Source organism: Ursus arctos, unplaced genomic scaffold (assembly GCF_023065955.2).
Source record: "Ursus arctos isolate Adak ecotype North America unplaced genomic scaffold, UrsArc2.0 scaffold_8, whole genome shotgun sequence".
NCBI lineage: Eukaryota > Metazoa > Chordata > Mammalia > Carnivora > Ursidae > Ursus > Ursus arctos.
Window position 1 is genome coordinate 21581392 of NW_026623100.1, and position 20679 is coordinate 21602070.

General features: G+C 39.3%; 1 protein-coding gene across 6 annotated transcripts in view; it reads left to right on the top strand.

The window, feature by feature from the left end:
* ACYP2 (acylphosphatase 2) overlaps nt 1-20679 on the top strand; it is a 180248-nt gene that overhangs the window by 7205 nt on the left and 152364 nt on the right. For 4 of the 6 annotated variants that reach the window (XM_044378097.3, XM_044378104.2, XM_057309359.1 and 1 more), the window contains exon 4: nt 15380-15516. In XM_044378097.3, coding sequence (XP_044234032.2) covers nt 15380-15516 — 137 coding nt within the window. Of the gene's footprint in view, nt 1-628; nt 7558-15379; nt 15517-20679 lie in introns of those variants that run through there. The other 2 variants (XM_057309356.1, XM_057309357.1) reach the window with 1 other exon arrangement.

A 20679-nucleotide genomic window follows, 5' to 3' on the forward strand; every position in this document is an offset into this window, starting at 1 on the left:
TTCTTTTGGGTTTTCCATATAGAGTATCATGTCATCTGCGAAGAGAGATAGTTTGACTTCTTCTTTGCCGATTTGGATGCCTTTTATCATTTTTGTTGTCTGATTGCTGTTGCAAGGACTTCTAGTACTATGTTGAATAATAGTGGCGAGAGTGGGCATCCTTGTCGTGTTCCTGATCTTAAGGGAAAGGCTTCCAGCTTTTCCCCATTAAGAATAATATTTGCTGTAGGCTTTTCATAGATGGTTTTTATGAAATTGAGGGATGTACCCTCTACCCCTACACTCTGAAGGGTTTTAATCAGGAAACGATGCTGTATTTTGTCAAATGCTTTTTCTGCATCTATTGAGAGGATCATATGGTTCTTGACTCTTTTCATTTGCGAATGTTGAACCACCCTTGCATCCCAGGGATGAATCCCATTTGGTCATGGTGGATAATCCTTTCAATGTACTATTGGATCCTATTAGCTAGGATCTTGTTGAGAATTTTGGCGTCCATATTCATCAGGGATATCGGTCTGTAATTCTCCTTTCTGATGGGGTCTTTGCCTGGTTTGGGGATCAAGGTAATACTGGCCTCATAGAATGAGTTTGGTTGTTTTCCTTCTGTTTCTATTTTTTGAAACAGCTTTAGGAGAATAGGTATTATTTCTTTGTTGCCGGATTTCAAGCTGTACTACAAAGCTGTGATCACAAAGACAGCATGGTACTGGCACAAAAACAGACATATAGACCAATGGAACAGAATAGAGAACCCAGAAATGGACCCTCGGCTCTTTGGGCAACTAATCTTTGACAAAGCAGGAAAAAACATCCAATGGAAAAAAGACAGTCTCTTCAATAAATGGTGCTGGGAAAATTGGACAGCTGCATGCAAAAGAATGAAACTTGACCACTCTCTCACACCATACACAAAGATAAACTCCAAATGGATGAAAGACCTCGAATTGAGACAGGAATCCATCAAAATCCTAGAGGAGAACATAGGCAGCAACCTCTTTGACATCAGCCAAAGCAACCTTTTTCATGACACATCTCCAAAGGCAAGAGAAACAAAAGAAAAAATGAACTTGTGGGACTTCATCCAGATAAAAAGCTTCTGCACAGCCAAGGAAACAGTCAAAAAAACTAAGAGGCAGCCCACAGAATGGGAGAAGATATTTACAAATGACACTACCGATAAAAGACTGGTATCCAAGATCTACAAAGAACTTCTCAAACTCAATACACAAGAAACAAATAAACAAATAAAAAAATGAGCAGAAGATATGAACAGACACTTTTCCAATGAAGACATACAAATGGCTAACAGACACATGAAAAAATGTTCAAAATCATTAGCAATCAGGGAAATTCAAATCAAATCCACATTGAGATACCACCTTATGCCCGTTAGAATGGCAAAAATGGACAAGGCAGGAAACAACAAATGTTGGAGAGGATGTGGAGAAAGGGGATCCCTCCTACATTGTTGGTGGGAATGCAAGTTGGTACAGCCACTTTGGAAAACAGTGTGGAGGTCCCTTAAAAAGTTAAAAATTGAGCTACCCTATGATCCAGCAGTTGCGCTGAGTATTTACCCCAAAGATACAGATGTAGTGAAGAGAAGGGCCATATGCACCAATATTCATAGCAGCATTGTCCACAATAGCTAAATCGTGGAAGGAGCCGAGATGCCCTTCAACAGATGACTGGATTAAGAAGATGTGGTCCATATATACAATGGAATATTACTCAGCCATCAAAAAGAATGATTTCTCAACATTTGCTACAACATGGACGATACTGGAGGAGATAATGCTAAGTGAAATAAGTCAAGCAGAGAAAGACAATTATCATATGGTTTCACTCATTTATGGAACAGAAGAAGTAGGAAGATTGGTAGGAGAAGAAAGGGAAGAAGAAGGGGGGCGGTAAACAGAAGGGGGAATGAACCATGAGAGACTATGGACTCTGGGAAACAAACTGAGGGCTTCAGAGGGGAGGGGGCTGGGGGAATGGGATAGGCCGGTGATGGGTATTAAGTAGGGCACGTATTGCATGGTGCACTGGGTGTTATATGCAAGTAATGAATCATGGAACTTTACATCAAAAACTAGGGATGTACTGTATGGTGACTAACATAATATAATAAAAAATATTATTAAAAAATCCTATTGGGATTTTTTTTTAATTATATAGAATCTATAGTTGTATTTGGAGAAATTGACATCTTTATGAAAGCAAGTTTTTAATTTGTAAACGTAGTGTATCTCTATTAGGTCTTCATTAAGATCTTTCAATAACTTTTTAAATTATTTTCACAAATAAAAAAAAATGGAACAGAATAGAAAGCCCAGAAATAAACCCAGAATTATATAGTCCATTAATCTTTGATAAAGGTGGAAAGAGTAAACAATGGGATAAACACAGTCTCTTCAACAAATGGTGTTGGGAAAATTGGACATCTACATGCAAAAGAATGAAATGGACCACTTTCTTACACCATATACAAAAATAAACTCAAAATGGATTAAGGGCCAAAATGTGAGACCTGAAACCATAAAAATCCTAGAAGAGAGCAAAGGCAGTTATCTCTTTGACATCCGTCATAACAACATCTTTCTGGATAATATTTCCCGAGGCAAGGGAAACAAAAGCAAAAATAAACTATTAGGACTGCATCAAAATAAAAGCTTCTGCACAGTAAAAGAAACAACCAACAAAACTAAGACAACCTACTGAATGGGAGAAGATATTTGCAAATGACATCTCTGATAAAGGGTTAATATCCAGAATATTTAAAGAATTTATATAACTCAATACACAAAAAAACACACAAAACCCAAACAATCCAATTAAAAAATGGAAGAAGACATGAACAGACATTTCTCCAAAGAAGATATACTGATGGCCAACAGACACTAGAGAAGACGCTCAACATCATTCATCATCAGGGAAATGCAAATTGAAACTACAATGAGATATCGCCTTACACCTGTCAGAATGGCTAAAATCAAAAACTCAACAAACAACAAGTGTTGGTGAGGATGTGGAGAAAAAGGAACCCTTGTGCACTGTTGGTGGGATGCAAACAGGTGCAGCCACTGTGGAAAAATAGGTTCCTCAAAAAATTAAAAATAGAACTACCATATAATGCAATAATCAAACTATGGGTATTTGCCCAAAGAATACAAAAACGGTATTTCGAAGGGATATATGCACCCTATATTTAGTGCAGCATTATGTACAATAGCCAAATTATGGAAGCAACACAAGTATCCATCGGTAGATGGATGGATAAAGAAGAAGTGGTATATATATGCAATGGAATATTATTCAGTCATAAAAAAGAATGAAGTCTTGCCATTGCAACAACATGGATGTATCTAGAGGGTACGATGCTAAGTGAAGTAAGCCAGTTAGAGAAAGACAAATACCATATGGTTTCACTCATACACGGAATTTAAGCAACAAAACAAATGCACAAAAGAAAAAAAAAGAGAGAAACCAAAAAACAGACTCTTAACTACAGAGAACAGTGGGTTACCAGAGGGGAGGTAGGTAGGTAGATGGGTGAAATAGGTGAAGGAGATTAGGAGGGATCTTGATGAGCACTGAGTAATATGCAGAGCTGCTGAATCACTGAAACTTATGTAACTTATGTAACTTATGTACACCGAAACTTATGTAACACTGTATGTTAACTACACCGGAATTAAAATTAAAAGAAACAACAAAGAACGTAAGGTTGAGGAGATTAATATATTTCTCTTTTCTCTATTTTGCTGCATCATTTGCTGCAACTAGTAGAGCTATTTAAAACTATCATCCATTAATGTTTTCTACTAAATTCTGCTGCTATTAGATGACAATCTAGAAACAATGGTTTTTCCCAGAGACAGGTTTTTGTATACACTATTGTATGTAAGTTATGGTAGGAAAGTTCTGGGAGCCATTGTGACTTAGATATAAATCTTCAATGAAAATGAGGCATTTAAAAAATAGGGTCTTAATCCATGGGAAAGTCCAAATTTAAGAAAACACACTTGTAGTTGTTTCAAGACAGACATATAGTTCAGAAACCAACGTGTATCCTGGTATTCACTAGTGCTAACTATTCCTCATCTCTTTGGCATTGCCATGCTAATTTCTTTCTTCCATACTTCTTGCCATTCTCTTGCACTTCATTGTTGCCACCAACTCTTCCTTAAAAGTGTTGCCTAAGACAAATGGATGAGTCAATAGTGGATAAATGGATGGACAGATGTATAGATAGGTGGTAGGATATTAAAACTGAAGTTTTAACCGGAACACCAAAATAAAATAGGCGTGAAATGCCAGAGACAGATTCCCATACGTGGAATTTACAAGGGAGATTTTCTCAAGACTCTTAGACCAAGGACATAAAGAGGTGGGGGAAAAAAAAGTGGGATGATCTTCGAGGAGCCCATGAAAATGACCCATCAGAGAGCCAACCTATTATTTTTTAAAGTACTTTATTTATTATTTATTTGAGAGAGAGAGAGAAAGCACGAGCCAGGGTGGGGGGCAGAGGGAGAGGGAGAACCAGGCACCCCAGCTGAGCAGGGAGCCCAATGCAGGGCTCAAAATCAGGACCCTGGGATCATGACCTGAGCCGAAGGCAGACACTTAAATGACTGAGCCACCCAGGAGTGCCAATGCTAACTTATTAGATATCTGCCAGGCCAGAGAGCATACAGTCTCTCCTCCTACTCCACCCTCCCCAATGCCTTGCAGGGGTCTGAGATTGGCCTGAAAACTGAGGTTGGGGATGGAGGTGGAGGGAGAGAAGCCAACCACGGCCCCCTCTCTCACTGAAGGTTTTCAGTCTGCAATAGGACTGAACTGGGTAGAAAAGAATCCATTCATTCATTCATTCATCCCAATCTCTACACCCAACATGGTGTTTGAATTCACACCCCAACATCAAGAGTGGCAAGCTCTATCAAAATGAGCCAGCCAGGCACACAGGAAGAATCACCTTTAAATGAAGTTCAGAATTCTGTTTGATATCTTGGACTGGAAATTCTAATTATGAATTAAGACTGTGACTTAAAGTGACAATCACTTAAAGTGAGAGTGAACGACCTGTTAATTAAGATTGAACTGAAAAGTTATGGACACAGCCACCGTTTCCATTTCAGATCAGGGGAAAGGTTGTCCCTGCTTAATTCATGGTAAAGAGCACATGGAAGACAGAAGTAAAGTTGTGTTTGATCACACACATCCCTGATGCTCAGCTCCAGTGGTCATGACCTAATTTTCTGTTCTGCCTGCAGTGCCATTATTCTGAGGCCGTGCACCCCACAAGTCGTGCATTCACCTGGCTGCTGAGTGTTAGATGATGGATAGATGAGAAAGCAAGAAAGATAAGATAGTAAGAGAGATTGGTAAAGTTAGTTAACAGAACTTCTACTCTAACAATTCTCAGATGTTTCTAGAGATGCCCTGGAATGATGCAAAAAGGGGTTGAGAATGTTCGTCTTATTGCTAGACCATGAACTCCTTGAAACAAAGGACTGGTTCTTAGTCATCTTTACTTCCCAGGGTTTACTTCGATCGCCAGAACACAGAAAGAGCTGACAAACTCTCTAAATGGTTAATGTGCCTTAAGTAACATTACTAGTTAAATCAGTATTGTTGATTTTTAACTATATATTTAGGTAATATTAATGTTATTGAATTATTACTATTTTTCAATGTGAGAATTTAATCCTCCAGCATATCATTTTAATATGTTCCTCAAACCATAATTTGACACTTTTTTTTTTCACTGAAATGTAACTATAAATCTTTGTACATCTCTGCATCATTGCTTAGTAACTTAATGGAGCCACAAAAAGAGAAAATCCTAGGAATTCTCTTGTTGACATCAAGCCTGATTACACTCTGCTCTCCCCTGTCCTTGCCCCCTTCTGTCCTGCCATTCTTGCCCACGAACCTCTTTTGCAGTCAAACTGGGCTTTGACTGTGTTTCCTGCCTTCCTGACTCATGATTTCCTCCTGCCTAGAGTGCTCTTCCTGTCCCTCTTTGCCCTTAGCCCTCCCTACTCTTGTATCTTAATAGATCCCTCATAACCCTGTCCCATCTTCTCTACAGCGTTGTCCTGGGCCAGCCCAATACACAGGGACATCTTCCTCTGACTCTTGGGGGATCTATCGGGCTACATCACTCAGGAGGCATTAACTTGTTAACTTTTTGTGTGTATTTGCATGATTTGACCATCTGGATTTTGATGTTTTGAGGGTAAGGATTCTGTTTTATGTTATTTTTGTTTGTTTAAAGATTTTTTTTATTACTTAAGTAATATCTACCCCCAACATGGGGCTCGAACGCACAACCCCGAAATCAAGAGTCACATGCTCTACCAACTGAGCCAGCCAGGTGCCCCAATTCCTTTTTAGACAATTTGATTTCCCTCACATGCCTTGGGCATAATAAGAACTGATATAATTTGACTTATTTAGAATTGATTTTTCTACTTTAAAGTAGGCAGAGGAATAGTGCTAATGTTTCTCAAAAGGCAACACTCAGAAAAGGCAGCCGGGAATGATTGAAAGTGTGAATGTTATTATATACCCTGATTAAAATTCTCCAAGCAATTCAAAGTATTTATTGGGTGAATAAATGAATAAAATAAACACTGAATATTGATTTGGTACATATGTAATATAACTATATTGGAGGATGGGGGAAGAATGTGTATATTGGCATGGGGTGCACAGGAAGAAAGCTAAATCTTCATCTTCCATAGTAGTTAGGAAATCGATATATAATTTCTAAAATGGAAAAAATTGAACAAAATAACAGTGTAAATATGTTATTTAGGATCATGGAGGTAAATAACAAAACAGAAAAAAAAAGTACAAAAAAGTGGTTACCTCTGTAGACTTTTTATCTCTTGGGAGCGCATCTCACTCTCTTGATTTTAAATAAATACATTCCCAATCCCAGATTTCTCAGTTTCTCTTTCTTTTTATGTCTTTAGGATATGTCCAGCTGGGTAAACAGCTTACAACTTATTTGCTTAAAATCTGAGCTCATCTCTCCCCCTTCTACCATACTGAGAGGTTTCTATAAGTTTGCATCACTCCCAGGGGCATCATTTGTTATTCCTTCCTCTTCTTTTTCTGGACACTCAACAAGTATTTACTGAATGCCTATGATATCTGAGCCGTTGTACTAGATCCTGGATAAGTAAGTAATTGATAAGTAAGCCCTCGCAGTTGAGATGATTCTTCTCCAGTGTTCCTTTGGTCTGCCTGCTTTGTTTTGTTTTAGTTTTTGCAGTCCCTTCCCTAAAACAGATGATAGCTATTGGTTCATTGCCCAGGGAAAACAGAATTATTCATTCTCAGGCTATGAATATAAAAATCTTGGCATCATCTAGAGGTCAGGTCAGAGAATATGGGCCAGTCAGCAAACATCAGTCAACACTGTTGGGAAACTGTGAAGTATATGTTCAATTGCTGTTGGTGGGTCAGGTGCATCGTGCTATAAACAACATTTGTATATTTCATTTGTTCATTCAATATTTTTTTATTATCTACTATTTCTAGGAACTGTGAAAGTAATGCAATACACTAGGATCACAACTGAATATAATACACGACCGTTGCATTTTTTCATATATTCCACATGTACTTGTGTGTCTAAGGCAAATAATTGAACATAATGTGATGAGTGTCCTAATAAAGGTATGGAAGAATTGCAATGTGACCATGGGAAGAGAAGAAGCTGATCCTACCTATCAGGAAGAGTCATGGATGGAATGAAGCAAATCGCGAAAGAATAGTAGAGTCTGGCAAGAGGAAGAGTGTGTGGAGGCATAAGGTCATGAAGGGGGTCTGTCATCTTTGGGCAGGGGCAAGTGACAAGTAGGTGAGGGAGGGGGTGAGGGGGAGTGAACGGAGAAGTAGGAGGGGCCAAGCTGGGAAAAGCCTAAACGTGAAAAGAATTTTAAGCAGTGAAATGAAATGCCTTTTAGAAAGATGTGGTGTGATGTGGGTGGGAGGGGTGTAAGGGAGACTGGAGAAAGGAAGAGCAGTTGCGAGCTTTTTGTAATAGTCCAGGTGAGAAATGATGAGCTCCTGAATAAGGATAGTGACCATGGGGAAGGAGAATGAGAATGACTTTAAAAGCTGCGTAGGAGATAGAATTTACGGAACCTGGTAGATATATAGGGAAGGGAAGCGGAGGTTATGAATCAGGTTTCCAGCACAGGAGCTAGACGGATGAAAGAGGGAGAACAGGTTTATGAGTGAGGGAAAAAAAAATGGATTTCGTTTTGAAAACTTGGAATTTGTGGTCCTAGGGGACAATGGATTAGAGCTTCTTAGAGGCACGTGTGAGTATGTGAGATGTGAAAGAGAGAAGAACAGGGAAGGAAACTACATAGGATAAGGAAGGAATAATGAAGTGATAATGGGCGCCTATCATCAGGAGAGGAAGAGATGTTGGCTTCCTGGAGATCAATCAAGAATACGTTTGGCACCCAGCTGATCCAGGGCATCTCTTCTTTCTTGCCTGCCCAGTTTTGATGGTAAGCAGGCAATGTAGCCAACCTAACCTGAATAGAGCTGGATCCTTAGACTCAGACCCCTCAGGGATGAAGGTCAAGGATTCCCCCCCCTCAACAACTCCAGGCAAGCCATTTAGACGGGCAGAATTGCTAGCTGAGGGAAGGGGAATCCGGAATTGGAAGTAGAGAAGCGAAATGGAGTATCTCAGAAGTGGTTTTGAGAGCACCTGAAGAGGCAAGGGATGTCATCCAACTCACCAACGTTTTCCCAAGTTTCTCCAAACAAAGGAAACAACCAGAAAGCTGAGGGAGATAATTCCAAGTAGAATGGATTTACTATAAGAAGTAAGTGAATCCAAGCGTGGTAGGGGTGGGCTGTGATGGATGCCATGGTGCTCTGCTCACCTCCCGACCCACTTCAGAACCAAACTGTCCAATTCTCCAGTTGCCAGGAGTATTGACTGCTGACAACTTCCCTGCAAGCCATTCTCTGGAGAGAGTCTTAGCTGTCTAATTTTACATCCCCGAGCTCACAAAGACTGCTCAATGGCAGGGTGCAAAGTCCCAGCCGCTTGTTTCAATTCTGAAGGACAGCTCTGAAGGGCTCTTCCTGCCCCAGAGCTCCTGAGACGGGCAGATACTTCTGTTGCAGGTGCCCAGCAGGTCACCTCCTCCTGCAGTTCAGTCCAGCAGCGTTGTCACCAAAGCCTTGCACACAAGTCTCTGCCTCAGAGTCTGGTCCCAGGGAGCCTAACCCGAGACGTGAGGGCAATGCAAATGAGCAAAATCTTCCCTTTTCATAGGGGAAAGTCAGCAAATAATACCTGAAGGCGATCAGATCAATATATAAAGGTGTAAGCATATTATCTAGAGTTAACACAGGCAACCACCAGAAGAACTACAAATAGAGATGAAGACAGTACTGTCCTTGTAAAGTCACTGGGGATTGATCAGTGGGAGGCTTGCTTTTCCTCCTCAGATTTGCTGAATTACCTCATTTCATATCATGTGCAAATAGTACTTTGATTCAAATCTAATTTTAACATAGAAAAGGACTCTTAGAAGCAACGAATTGTAGAGAAGTAGTGGAATGAGGTCAAGAAGTAATGTTCACATTCAGAGGTTTGGAATTCGGATGTTTTGTGTCTGACTAATCTGGTTTAGGTCATTTACTCTTTCAGAGCCTTGGTTTTCTCATCTGGTAAGTGGGAATAATAATAGATATTGAAATAAAAACTACACGGAGTATGGTGAGGTATAAATAAAATAATGAAAGTGAAAATGCTTAATAAAGCCATAAAAAGCCATATTTATATGGGAGAACGGAATACATGTTACTAGCCAGGTACTAGAGAACACAAAAGAGCAGTTAATTCTGGCAGTGGATGAAAGACCTCATGAAGACTGATCTCTTGAAGTTGTCCTGAAGACTGAAAGAGAATTTTGATAGGCAGAGAAGGAGGAGTGAGGAGGAGGGGGATTTTATTTTATTTTATTTTTGAAGTAATCTTCAGTTCCTTTTATCAAGCTAAACCATGGACATAATTAAAAGGTGTCAAGTCAGAAGGGTTTATACTCTCCTTCACCTCCTTCAAGTCTTTGTTCAAATGTCATGCTTTTCAATGAGCCCTTTCCTGAACATGTTATTTTTATCTGTAACCTTGGCCCCACTCTAAATCTCTCTTACCCTACTTTATTCTTTACTCATTGCATGTATCCACTTCTAACATATTACAGCTTATTTATTCTTTCTGTGGGTTTTTTTTTCTTTTTTAATAATCTCTACGTTCAGTGTGGGGCTCGAACTCATGACCCTGAGATCAGGAGTCTGACTGAGCCAGTCAGGCGCTTCTTGTATGTAATTTTGTTGTTGTTGTTGCTCTTTCTTCTCACTGGAATGTGAGCTTTAGTAGGACAGGGATTTTGATTTGTTCTTTTCCTCTCCCAAAAGTGCCTAAACAGTGCCTCATACATTGCAGGGACTCAATGAATATTTATTGAATAAATTAAAAACATAAAACAATCTTTTTAAAACAGATTTTATTTATTTATTTATTTGAGAGACAGAGAAAGAGAGAATGAGTGTGGGGTGAGGGGAGCAGAGGGAGAGGGAGAGGGACAAAGAGATTCCACAATAAGTGTGGAGCCTAACGTGGGGCTCAATCTCATGACCCTGAGATTATGAACTGAGCTGAAATCAAGAGTCAGACGCTTAACTGACTGAGACACCCTGAAATCCCTAGACATAAAGCAATCTTGCTCGTTCCAGTGCTCTCCAAACCCTATCACATTCCTCGGAGACACCTGCTTCATAAATAAATAAATATATAAATAAATAAACAAAGAAAATAGTCTGTTCTTTTGGAAAATTTCAAATATACATATATAAAAGCAGAGAGAATAGTACAGTGAATCCCATGACCCCTGCTTCTATAATTATCAACATTTGGCCAGTCTTGTTTCTCTATCTTGCTATATTTTGGGTGTATGGGAGATTGGCACTGGAGTATTTTAAAGCAAAGCCCAGGCATCATGTTATTTTATGTAGAAATGCTTCATGATGCCTCTAACTACAAAGGTATTTGAAAATGTAACCTCCATGCCATTATTGTACCTAACAAAATTAATGATTTCTTCTATCATCATCTTATATCTGAATCATAATCCAATTTATCTAATTGTTTCAAAATCATTCTAATAAGGATCCCAAAAGAAATCTCCACATTGAATTTGTTTCATCTCCTAAATTTCATTTATTCTATAACTCATTTCTACCCCCGTACCATCGATTTGTTAGAGAAACTAGGTCAGTCATCTTGTGAAATGTCCCATATTCTGGATTTGACTGATTGCTTCCTTGTGGTGTCCTTTAACTTGCTCTCTGGAGGTAACTACTTTTAGCAGTTTCTGTTTTTAGTTCTTTTCGTGATTACCTTGATATCTCTAAATGAGTGTTTCTTGATTTAGACGTCATGATGTGTGCAAATTTAGCTTGCTTGCCCTGCCTCTCTCCTTTGTTGTCTCTCTTCTCCCAACATAATTTTGTCACGAATCTCTATTTCTTTCACCTCTTTAATTTCAGACAATATTCTTGAACCTCTGTCTGACATTCCATCAACCAGGAGAGCATCTCTCATTGAGGGTGATCGTGCTTGGATGGGCCCCTTTACCTGTTCTTCTTTCCTTTTATTTCCCAAACTTTGTTGGCAGCAAATCTAGTTTTAAATTTTCTGGCTGGATAACATTCTCTTCTGTAATCACAATTTTGTCTTCTGTGATTTGTCTATTAGTTTATTCTTAAATTGTAAAAATTAAATGCCCACTTACATTATTGTGGCTTTTCAGGCTTAGTTCACTGCAGAGCCAAAAAATACCCTTTGAATTCCTCTTTATGCAGTCAGTGTTAGAACCCCTGTAGCAAAGAATGTCCTCTAGTGTCACATTAAAATAGATTTCTCCTTTTTTTACACTCCACCAATTGCACAAAATCGTGCCACATTTTAACTTGCTTTGTATTTGGTACGTGCCAGGAATGATGTTTGAAACTGGTTTGGATGGACCATTCCATCATCAGCCTATTCATAAGGGACTATTTTTTTGAACCATAATAGAAGAAAGTACCTAGTATTAAAAAAAATAGCCCCTTGTGAATGGGAAATTAGGCTGGAACAGTCAACTCAGACCACAATGGAAGGTCAAGAACACCATGCCAGGAAGTTGGGACTTTGTAGGCCCTAGGAGGCTCTTGAGTGTTTTTAAGGAATGCCAGGTACTTGAGCTAAAGCTCTCTTGGAAGCAATTGTCCAAAGAAGGCAATCCAGCAAGGCAAGGGAATTTCCAAGTTCCACTGGTCACTTCAATAGCACTCCCCACATCAGGGAGCATTGTGGCTCCAGGGCCTCACAGGGCATCCAAAGAACCCACAAGTGGCTCCATGAGAGAGTCAGCATTTGAACCTCTGCAGCCTATCCTGAACCCTAGGTAAGAAGCCCTGATTAGCATCAGCATTCTCTAAGACTGCCTAGAAATTTATGTAACCTTTAAAAACTGATGGATATTTGCGTAGATTCTGATTCCATTTTTTTTTACAGTAATAAACAACTTCGCAATGACAATTGTTTTATTCATATTTTTGCATCCCTGTCCTATATTTTCCTTGGGAGAAATTTATAATTGCAGAACGGCTGGGTAATGCATGTGTGATTCTTTCTTTCTTTCTTTTTAAATTATACACTTAACTTCTTATAGCAGTTTTAGGACACAGAAGAATTAAGCAGAAAATATAGAGATCTTCCAATTACCCCTGCTCCCACAGAGTTCCCCCATTATTAACATCTGACATCAGTGTGGTACATTTGTGGTTACAACAGATGAATGGATATTGATACTTTATTACTAACTGAAGTTCCTATTTTACATCAGGTTTCACTTTTTGTATTGTGCAGGTCTCTGGGTTTTGACAAACGTATGATGCCAGGTATTCACCATTACGGTATCATACAGATGAGTGCCACTACTCTAAAGATCCCTTGTGTTCTGCTGAGTCATCTCTTTCTCCCTCCTCCAAGTATGTGTAATTTTTAAGGCTTGAGGTTCATAGTCAAATAACAAAATGTTTGTATCCAAACACCAGCAGTGTGTGAGAGTTTCTACTTGGGCACATCATCAATAATGCTCAGTATTATTATTATTTTTGATTTTAGGGAAATCAATATCTCAGTTATATTAGGACAAATATAAATAAGATATCAGTGTGTTAGATCTCTTGGTTACAAGGAGAGAGACTTAATACATGCTAGCTTAAGCAAAATAGGGGATTTATTGCCTCGTTCATCTGGATGTTGATTTAGGAACTCAGTTGATGTCAGAAGGGCATGTTCTAGGTGGGGTTCTGTTCCTGCGTAATCTCGGGCAATCCGTTGGATGTCCTGAGGCGATGTCCTTGTCTCTAAAATAGCCCTGCTGTACTTAGTTCTCAGGGTTGCTGTAAGTGTCAAGTGGGAGCTTGTATATAAAAATGTCTTAATAACTGTAAAATGCTACTGCAAATGTAATTTAATGTACTACTGACTCACTCAAAAGGAAACCGAACATATTCAACCAGCAAAATATGTTTTAAGTGCTGAATTATTGACATTTTATTATATTCATCATCGTTACCAACCTTTTTTTTCCCATTATCAACCTTTTTAAGACACGATTTTATAAATGGTAGTATGTGTTGTAGTGAGTGCTGTGTATTGTGTAACACTGATGAATCACAGACCTGTACCCCGAAACAAATAATACATTATATGTTAATAATAAAAAAATAAAAATACGAACAGATAACAAAAAAATTTATAAATGGTAGTGAAAAGTAAATCATTTTAGAGATGAAACATTTCCATGTTGCAAAAAAGTTCTCTATGCCCAGGTAATCACCGTCTTCTTGGTAGAACAAGATACCCCTGAGACACATGATCTTTAAATGTGGTTAATTTAAAGGATGCAGTAGATGAGTATACTGTAAACCATGATGCCTCGTACATAGCAGGAGTTCAATCGGCATTTACTGAATTAATTTCTTGTAAGTTTTGCTTTTCCTTTTTTTTTAAAAAATGATTTTATTTATTTATTTGACAGAGAGGTCGAGAGAGAACAAGCAGGGAGAGCAGCAGAGAGAAAGGGAGAAGCAGGATCCTCGCTGCGCAGGGAGCCTGCTCCTCAGGACCCTGAGATCATGACCTGAGCTGAAGGCAGACACTGGCTGAGCCACCCAGCACCCCTAAGTTTTGCTTTTCCTATAACATCCATATCTAATAGTAAATCATGGTGAAGATCCTTTCATATTTAAGTGATCTGTTGAGTAAACAGCCCTAACAACACTTAAACTGCTTATCATTTAAGGGTTCAGCATGCACCTAAAAGTATTTTAGAAGTGTGACCCTGAAACAGGAGAGAACTTAGCTGGTACTAACGTTCTTGAAGGTTTGGAATGGTAGTCACAGGCACATGGCCTGCCTTGCCTTGGACAGATGGTAGGTGGCAGCAACAGACCAGAAAATGTAGTTCATCGAAACAACCCGGGCTTTGGAAGGGTTCTTTTTAATTTATTATTTCATTAATTTTCTTTCAAAATAAAATGTACAGCTGCAAAGCAAGTAGGCATCGAAAATAAATGAGCATGATGTAACTAATTTACAGGGTATAGGTTGCCTAAATATGCTATCATCTCTCAACAGCAAGTTATATTACAAAACTCTAGGCTTAGTTTTATTACCATTCCCAGCTTGTTTTTTCCTACACTTTTTATTTCTTCTCTTTGTAAGCACTGAAAATTTTAATGCTTCTTTATTGACAGGAGGGTGGGTGGCATATTTGAACTTTCATTCTGCTTAAACTTTGATCTATTGTGAAGATTTTGTCCCCAGGCATTGCATTGGTCATGGTTCAGTTACAGAAAAAATAATCCATTCTAGACAGTTTAAACAGAAATGGATTTAACACTGGGTATTAAATGGCTTATGGAGTTACTGGGGGAGCTAATGAAAGAGTCTCTGGGTCAGTGGTTCTCAGCCTTAGCTTCGTACCCCAAGCATCTGGGTTGATTTTAAGAATACAGATTCTGGAATCTACCGCAGACATATTGAATCAAAACCCCTGGGGGGGCATGTGTGTGTGTATAATTAGTAAGCTCCCCTGGTGATTCTAATGCGCATAGAGCTGAGAACCACTGTGAGGCTGAGGCTTCGGGATTGACCCTCACTGCAGCACTGGGCCACCAAGGGAGCTACTGATTCTTTTACCATCAGGAAATGTGCTGACTTGAGAGGCTGCTGGCTTTAAAACTGTGTCTCCCCTGCCACCATCAGGAAGCTGCCTGGCTCTGGAAACTGCCACATCCAGGGAATTGTGATTCCAGAACCTGCCACACTTGCTAGGATATTAACTAGTCACATGGATGTCCTGCTTCCTGGTGCCCAAGAAGCTGCTGTCACTGTGACCTCAGGTAACAACATCTCAGAAAAACTAAACTCTCTGACTGTGCTTATCACCGAACCAGCAGCAGATGGCCTCCACCTCACTCATGCCGTCCCTCCACCTCTAGCATTGGTTCTTCTGACGGTTGATCCTCTATCACATAAGGAATCCCAATTGCAAGAATGTCTATGGGATAGAGCTTTAGACTTTCCGGCTCTACAGAACAGGAAAGCAAGCTGGAAAGAGACTGGAATGGATGTGGTACACCAATCCAGTTATCTACCAAGGGCATCATGAAATAGGTTTGTTTTAAGGACAGGTGAACCCTTGATGTCACTAGGCCGGATCTGAGGGTAAATGTGATTTATACCTCCCAGGAAGTAAGCGCGCATGCTTGAGTGTGTGTGTGTGTGTGTGTGTGTGTGTGTGTGTGTGTGTAAACTAAAGAGGAATCAGAAAGAATGTCTTTCCCGGCTAGGCTTCTTGTTTCCACAGGAAAAGCAAATCTGAGACTGGCTGAATTCTGTGCTTGAGAAGTACTAGGAAGGGTAGGGCCTGTACTGCCTACTTTTTTCTGAGCTAGTGTCTGTCCCCTTTGTCCCCTTTCTGATTTTGGTGCTATAGCTCGGAGCCTGGGCATACTCTGTTCAAACCCTGGCTTTGCCATTTGTTGCCTCTGTAATGTGTCCAAGCAGCACTATCTATGATTAGTTCTCTCTTTATCTAAGCTTAACTGTGTCTTTTCCTTAGTTAAGACATACAGACTCATATTTCCTGTTTTCTAAAGCACTCAGTGCTAAGTATAATGGCATTTTTCCATACTCTTTCTTCATATCTAGACATGTTCTTATGCATTTTGTGTATTTTCTTCTTCTGGAAGTGAACTATGTTTCTTTTCATTAATTGAGGTATTACTCTAATTATCTGTTTGTGCTTCTTTATATCAGTTAAAACCTGATCTAGTGCTTTGAAAGTCAACTGTTTAGTCCTGTCTTAGCTAAATGCAGATTACTAAACATTACTGAAATAGTTAAAAAAATTTAAACTAATAATTTTGTTCATATACTATGGTGAGAAATTATATTGAAATGTTATTATGAAAATATATAACAGGATATTAAAATGGACTTTTGAAAAGAAAACTTTTAATTTTAGAACAGGTTTAGATTTATGAAGTTATTATGAAGATAGTGCAGCATTCTCCTATACCCTATACCTAGTTTCTCCTATTATTAATATCTTCCATTAGTATGGTACATTTGTCACAGTTAAGGAGCCAATTATTGATACCTTACTGTTTCATGAAAGTCCACACTTTATTCAGATGTCCTCAGTTTCTACCTAAATTCCTTTTTCTGTTCCAGAATCCCATACAGAATACACATTACCTCTAACCAGTGAGTCCCCTTAGGCTCCTCTTTGTCGTTTCTCAGGCTTTCACTATTTTTCTTGGCCTTTACAGTTTTGAGGATTATTGATCACATATTTTGTAGAATGAAAACGGACTCTTTTAAATTTTAAAGGGACACCTGGGTGGCTCAGTCAGCTAAGTGTCTGCCTTTGGTTTAGGTCATGATCCCAGTGTCCTGGGATTGAACCCCACCTCCTGATCCCAGCTCAGCAGGGAGTTGGCTTCTCCCTCTTGCGCTGCCCCTCCCCCATCTCGTGCATGCGTGCTCTTTCTCTCTCTCTCAAATAAATAATCTTTTAATAATATTTATTTGAGGGAGAGATAGTGCACAGGAGGAGGGTGGGGCAGAGGGAGAGGGAGAAGCAGACTGCCCACTGAACATGGAGCCCAAGGCAGGCTCTATCTCAGGATCCTGGGATCATGACCTGAGCCGAAATCAAGAGCCAGATGCTCAACTGACTGAGCCACCCAGGTGCCCCTAAATTTTATTTAAACACTTTACATAAAAATTTCAAGAGCATAACAAAATTAGAGAAGAGTGTAATGAATCCAATCCCCATGTACCTATGACTCACCTGCAATAACTGTCACCAATTCACTGTTTATTCTACCTACATTGTCCTACCCCCATTCCCAGAGGATTTTAAAGCAAGTCCCAAATATCATTTCACAGCACCCTTCTATATTTCAGTATACACCTCTAACTGGTAAGGCCTTTTAAAAAATACACCCACAATGCCCGATTACATTAACAAAGACAATGCTGTAATATTTAAGTCAACCTGTGTTCAGATTTCCCCAATGGTCTCAAAAATGTCTTGTTGAACTTATAATTCCAAATCAGGATCCAAACAGGGTTTATATGTTCAATTCAGTTGATTTGAGAAGTGGGACATTTGGTCTCAGTTTTAGCTGAGACCTGAGACTGAAAACAATAGTTACGCCTCATTTTAAGATTAAGTACTGCACCACCATGTCATGCAAAAGGGGTGTTTAAAACCGCCTTTAAGATCCTTAGCCCAACACCCACCCCAGGCTCAAGAGTATTTCTTCCAGGAAAGTGATTGGAGAGCTGTGGCTCTCCCTCTTCTCCCCTCTCCCAGGGGAGAAAGAAATCAGATGTTTTCCCTTCCTCACGTGCCTACTGAGGGGGGCAAAAAGAACCCCCCTTTTTTTTGAGACCTAGGCATTTACTCCTTGGAGCTAGAAGGGACTGGTATTTGATCCATACCTGCAGAAAGCAAAGAGGAAAGGCTGTGGCTGGAGATATCTGAATGATTCCTGTCAAGACAGCAGAAAGAGGCGGTCAAATTCAGAGCAAATTGCAATTTCTGTCATTGGTAGGATAGAGACAGGAGCCCCACAATTAGGTGTGACGGGAAGGAGGGATCTGGTCCCACGTTCATTTTAGAAGGGTCCCACATCCTTCTTGTTGAGGGCTAGTCTCTCAGCAGAAAGGGGTTGGAGGTGTAGCATTCCATACAGAAGTTGGGATGGGGTGTGTATATGCACAGCCGAAGTATAGGCATTGTCCATCAAGAGAGCAAAAGTTGGGAATTTTTGGTGGGGGAAAAGGTCTGAGTCTCCCCAGAAAGGTTCCTTCAAAAGGGCTAATCAGCTTTGAATATCTACCAATCCTGGAGAGGCAAAACTGGATTCCAAAAGTACGAGTTTCTTCTGATTCTCATGCAGGCAGAGAGAAACTCATGAGGTAAGGAGGTATCAACCATGTCTTCTCCCCTCTCTAGCCTAAGTAGTGCCAAGCTAGGAGAGGGAAGTGACTTTTTTTCTTTCTTTTTTTTAAAAGATCTTATTTCTTTATTTGACAGAGAGAGAGAGAGAGAGATAAAGAGAGAGCACGCACAAGCAGGGGGAGAGACATGCAGAGGGAGAGGGAGAAGCAGGCTCCCGGCTGAGCAGGGAGCCCAATGTAGGGCTCGATCCCAGGACTCTGGGATCATGACCTGAGCCTAAGGCGGACACTGAACTGACTGAGCCACCCAGGTGCCCTGAGGGAAGTGACTTTGATGATAAATGTATTTCTGAGTTTTGAATATCAAATTGGACTGTGATAAAGAAAAATTGGTCCAAACCTGGGACAGAATTTCCTTCTAAGAAGAAATATGCTTTCCTGATAAAATGCTTAAGCAATTTTCTGATAATTTGTAAGGAGATTAAACCCTTTTTTGGGAAACTAGCTACTTTCTCATCTGACTAATAGTCTGGCCTCTAACGATCTTGAATCCAGTTTAGTACTAATTATCTAACCATTTCTTCGTCTATAAAGTATTCCGTCCATGAGGGAATCATGGAGTTGGTTTGTCGGGCCTCTTCAATTGTGGAAGTTAACGGTTTGTATTCTGTTGACTCCTGCTCTTTTAACATAATTATTATAAAACTATTTCAGGGGTAGAAATATGTTGATGGATAAAGTAATCTTGGTTGCCCCTGAAATTAACTATACCTTAGTACCAAATTTCTGAGAAATCACTCTCAACTGACCCTTCGAGGTGATGAATTAGAGATGTATAGGTGGAACCTCCTCAGTTCAAATGTCATTTGGGTACAGAGACATATTGTCTGTCCTTAGTTCATAGGTTCTGGGGCCTGGTCATTTTTTATACTCATATTATACAGGCAGGATTTTCCTTTTCTATATATTACCTTAAACACGATCCTACATCACACACAAATTGTCTGGAACGGTTCAAGAAATGGAATGATTTTGCTAAGTTTTTATTTCAACCAGTAGTAACACAAAGCCTACTTGTTTCAAGGCTATTGCTCAGGTTACAAAATGAAAACTTTCCTTCTAATTGAATCATGTATTGCATGTGAAGCACCTGCTTACATCTGCTTGCCTCAGAAGCCAAATAGTCATACATTCATACAGTGCTGGTAGTGGTATATTGAAATTGGTGCAGCCCTTTGAAAAACCACTTGGCAATATGTACCAAGAACAGTACACATTTATAGTTTGGGTATTCTAACTTCTATCCCAAATAATTAAAAAATACGGGAAGGAAGCTGTATGCATGAATATCTTTTTCATAATATTTTTTACAGTAATGAAAAATTAGAAACAACCTGGGTGTGTAACAACAGGCACTTAGTAGGTAAATTTATGGTTACACCCACTTAACAGAATATCATGAAACTAATAAAGTATTTATTGGAAAGGCTATTATATGGAAAAAGAAAGAAGGTTGAATTTGTACTATGATTTTAACTACTTAAAACTTATGTACAAGAGAGTACACAAATGATAAAGGTTGTTAGGGTCATAGATGATTTTGTCCTATTTTAAAAAAATTTCCCTATGCATAGATGTTTCTATTATTTAAAATTAGCTTAAATATTAGCCACATTTGCTTAAAATTTTTAAAGTCTTAGAATCACATATTATTGGCAATCCATGCTGAAACAGTACATAAAAATGCCTGTTTACTAATGTTCTGTAGTTGGCAGACACAAAATTTTTTAACTAAGCAAATGTCAATTGTTGCTATAGCATTTCTAAAATTACAATAAAGCTACATAATAACTGGCAGGGTTACTCTTGGGTAAATGTGGAGAAAAGTCAAAGACTTAAGAAAATGTCAAACTTATCAGTGACAGGATTAATGATAGTGACAGGATCTCAACCCAGTTTGAATTTTACTTCTTGGAAGGCAGAGTACTAGCAGGAAAGACACTAAATAATTAGGATGAAATCTGCTAAGTACTTGCACGGACAACTAAACAGGATAGAGAAAGATCTGGGAGCAGGAGGAAGTATTC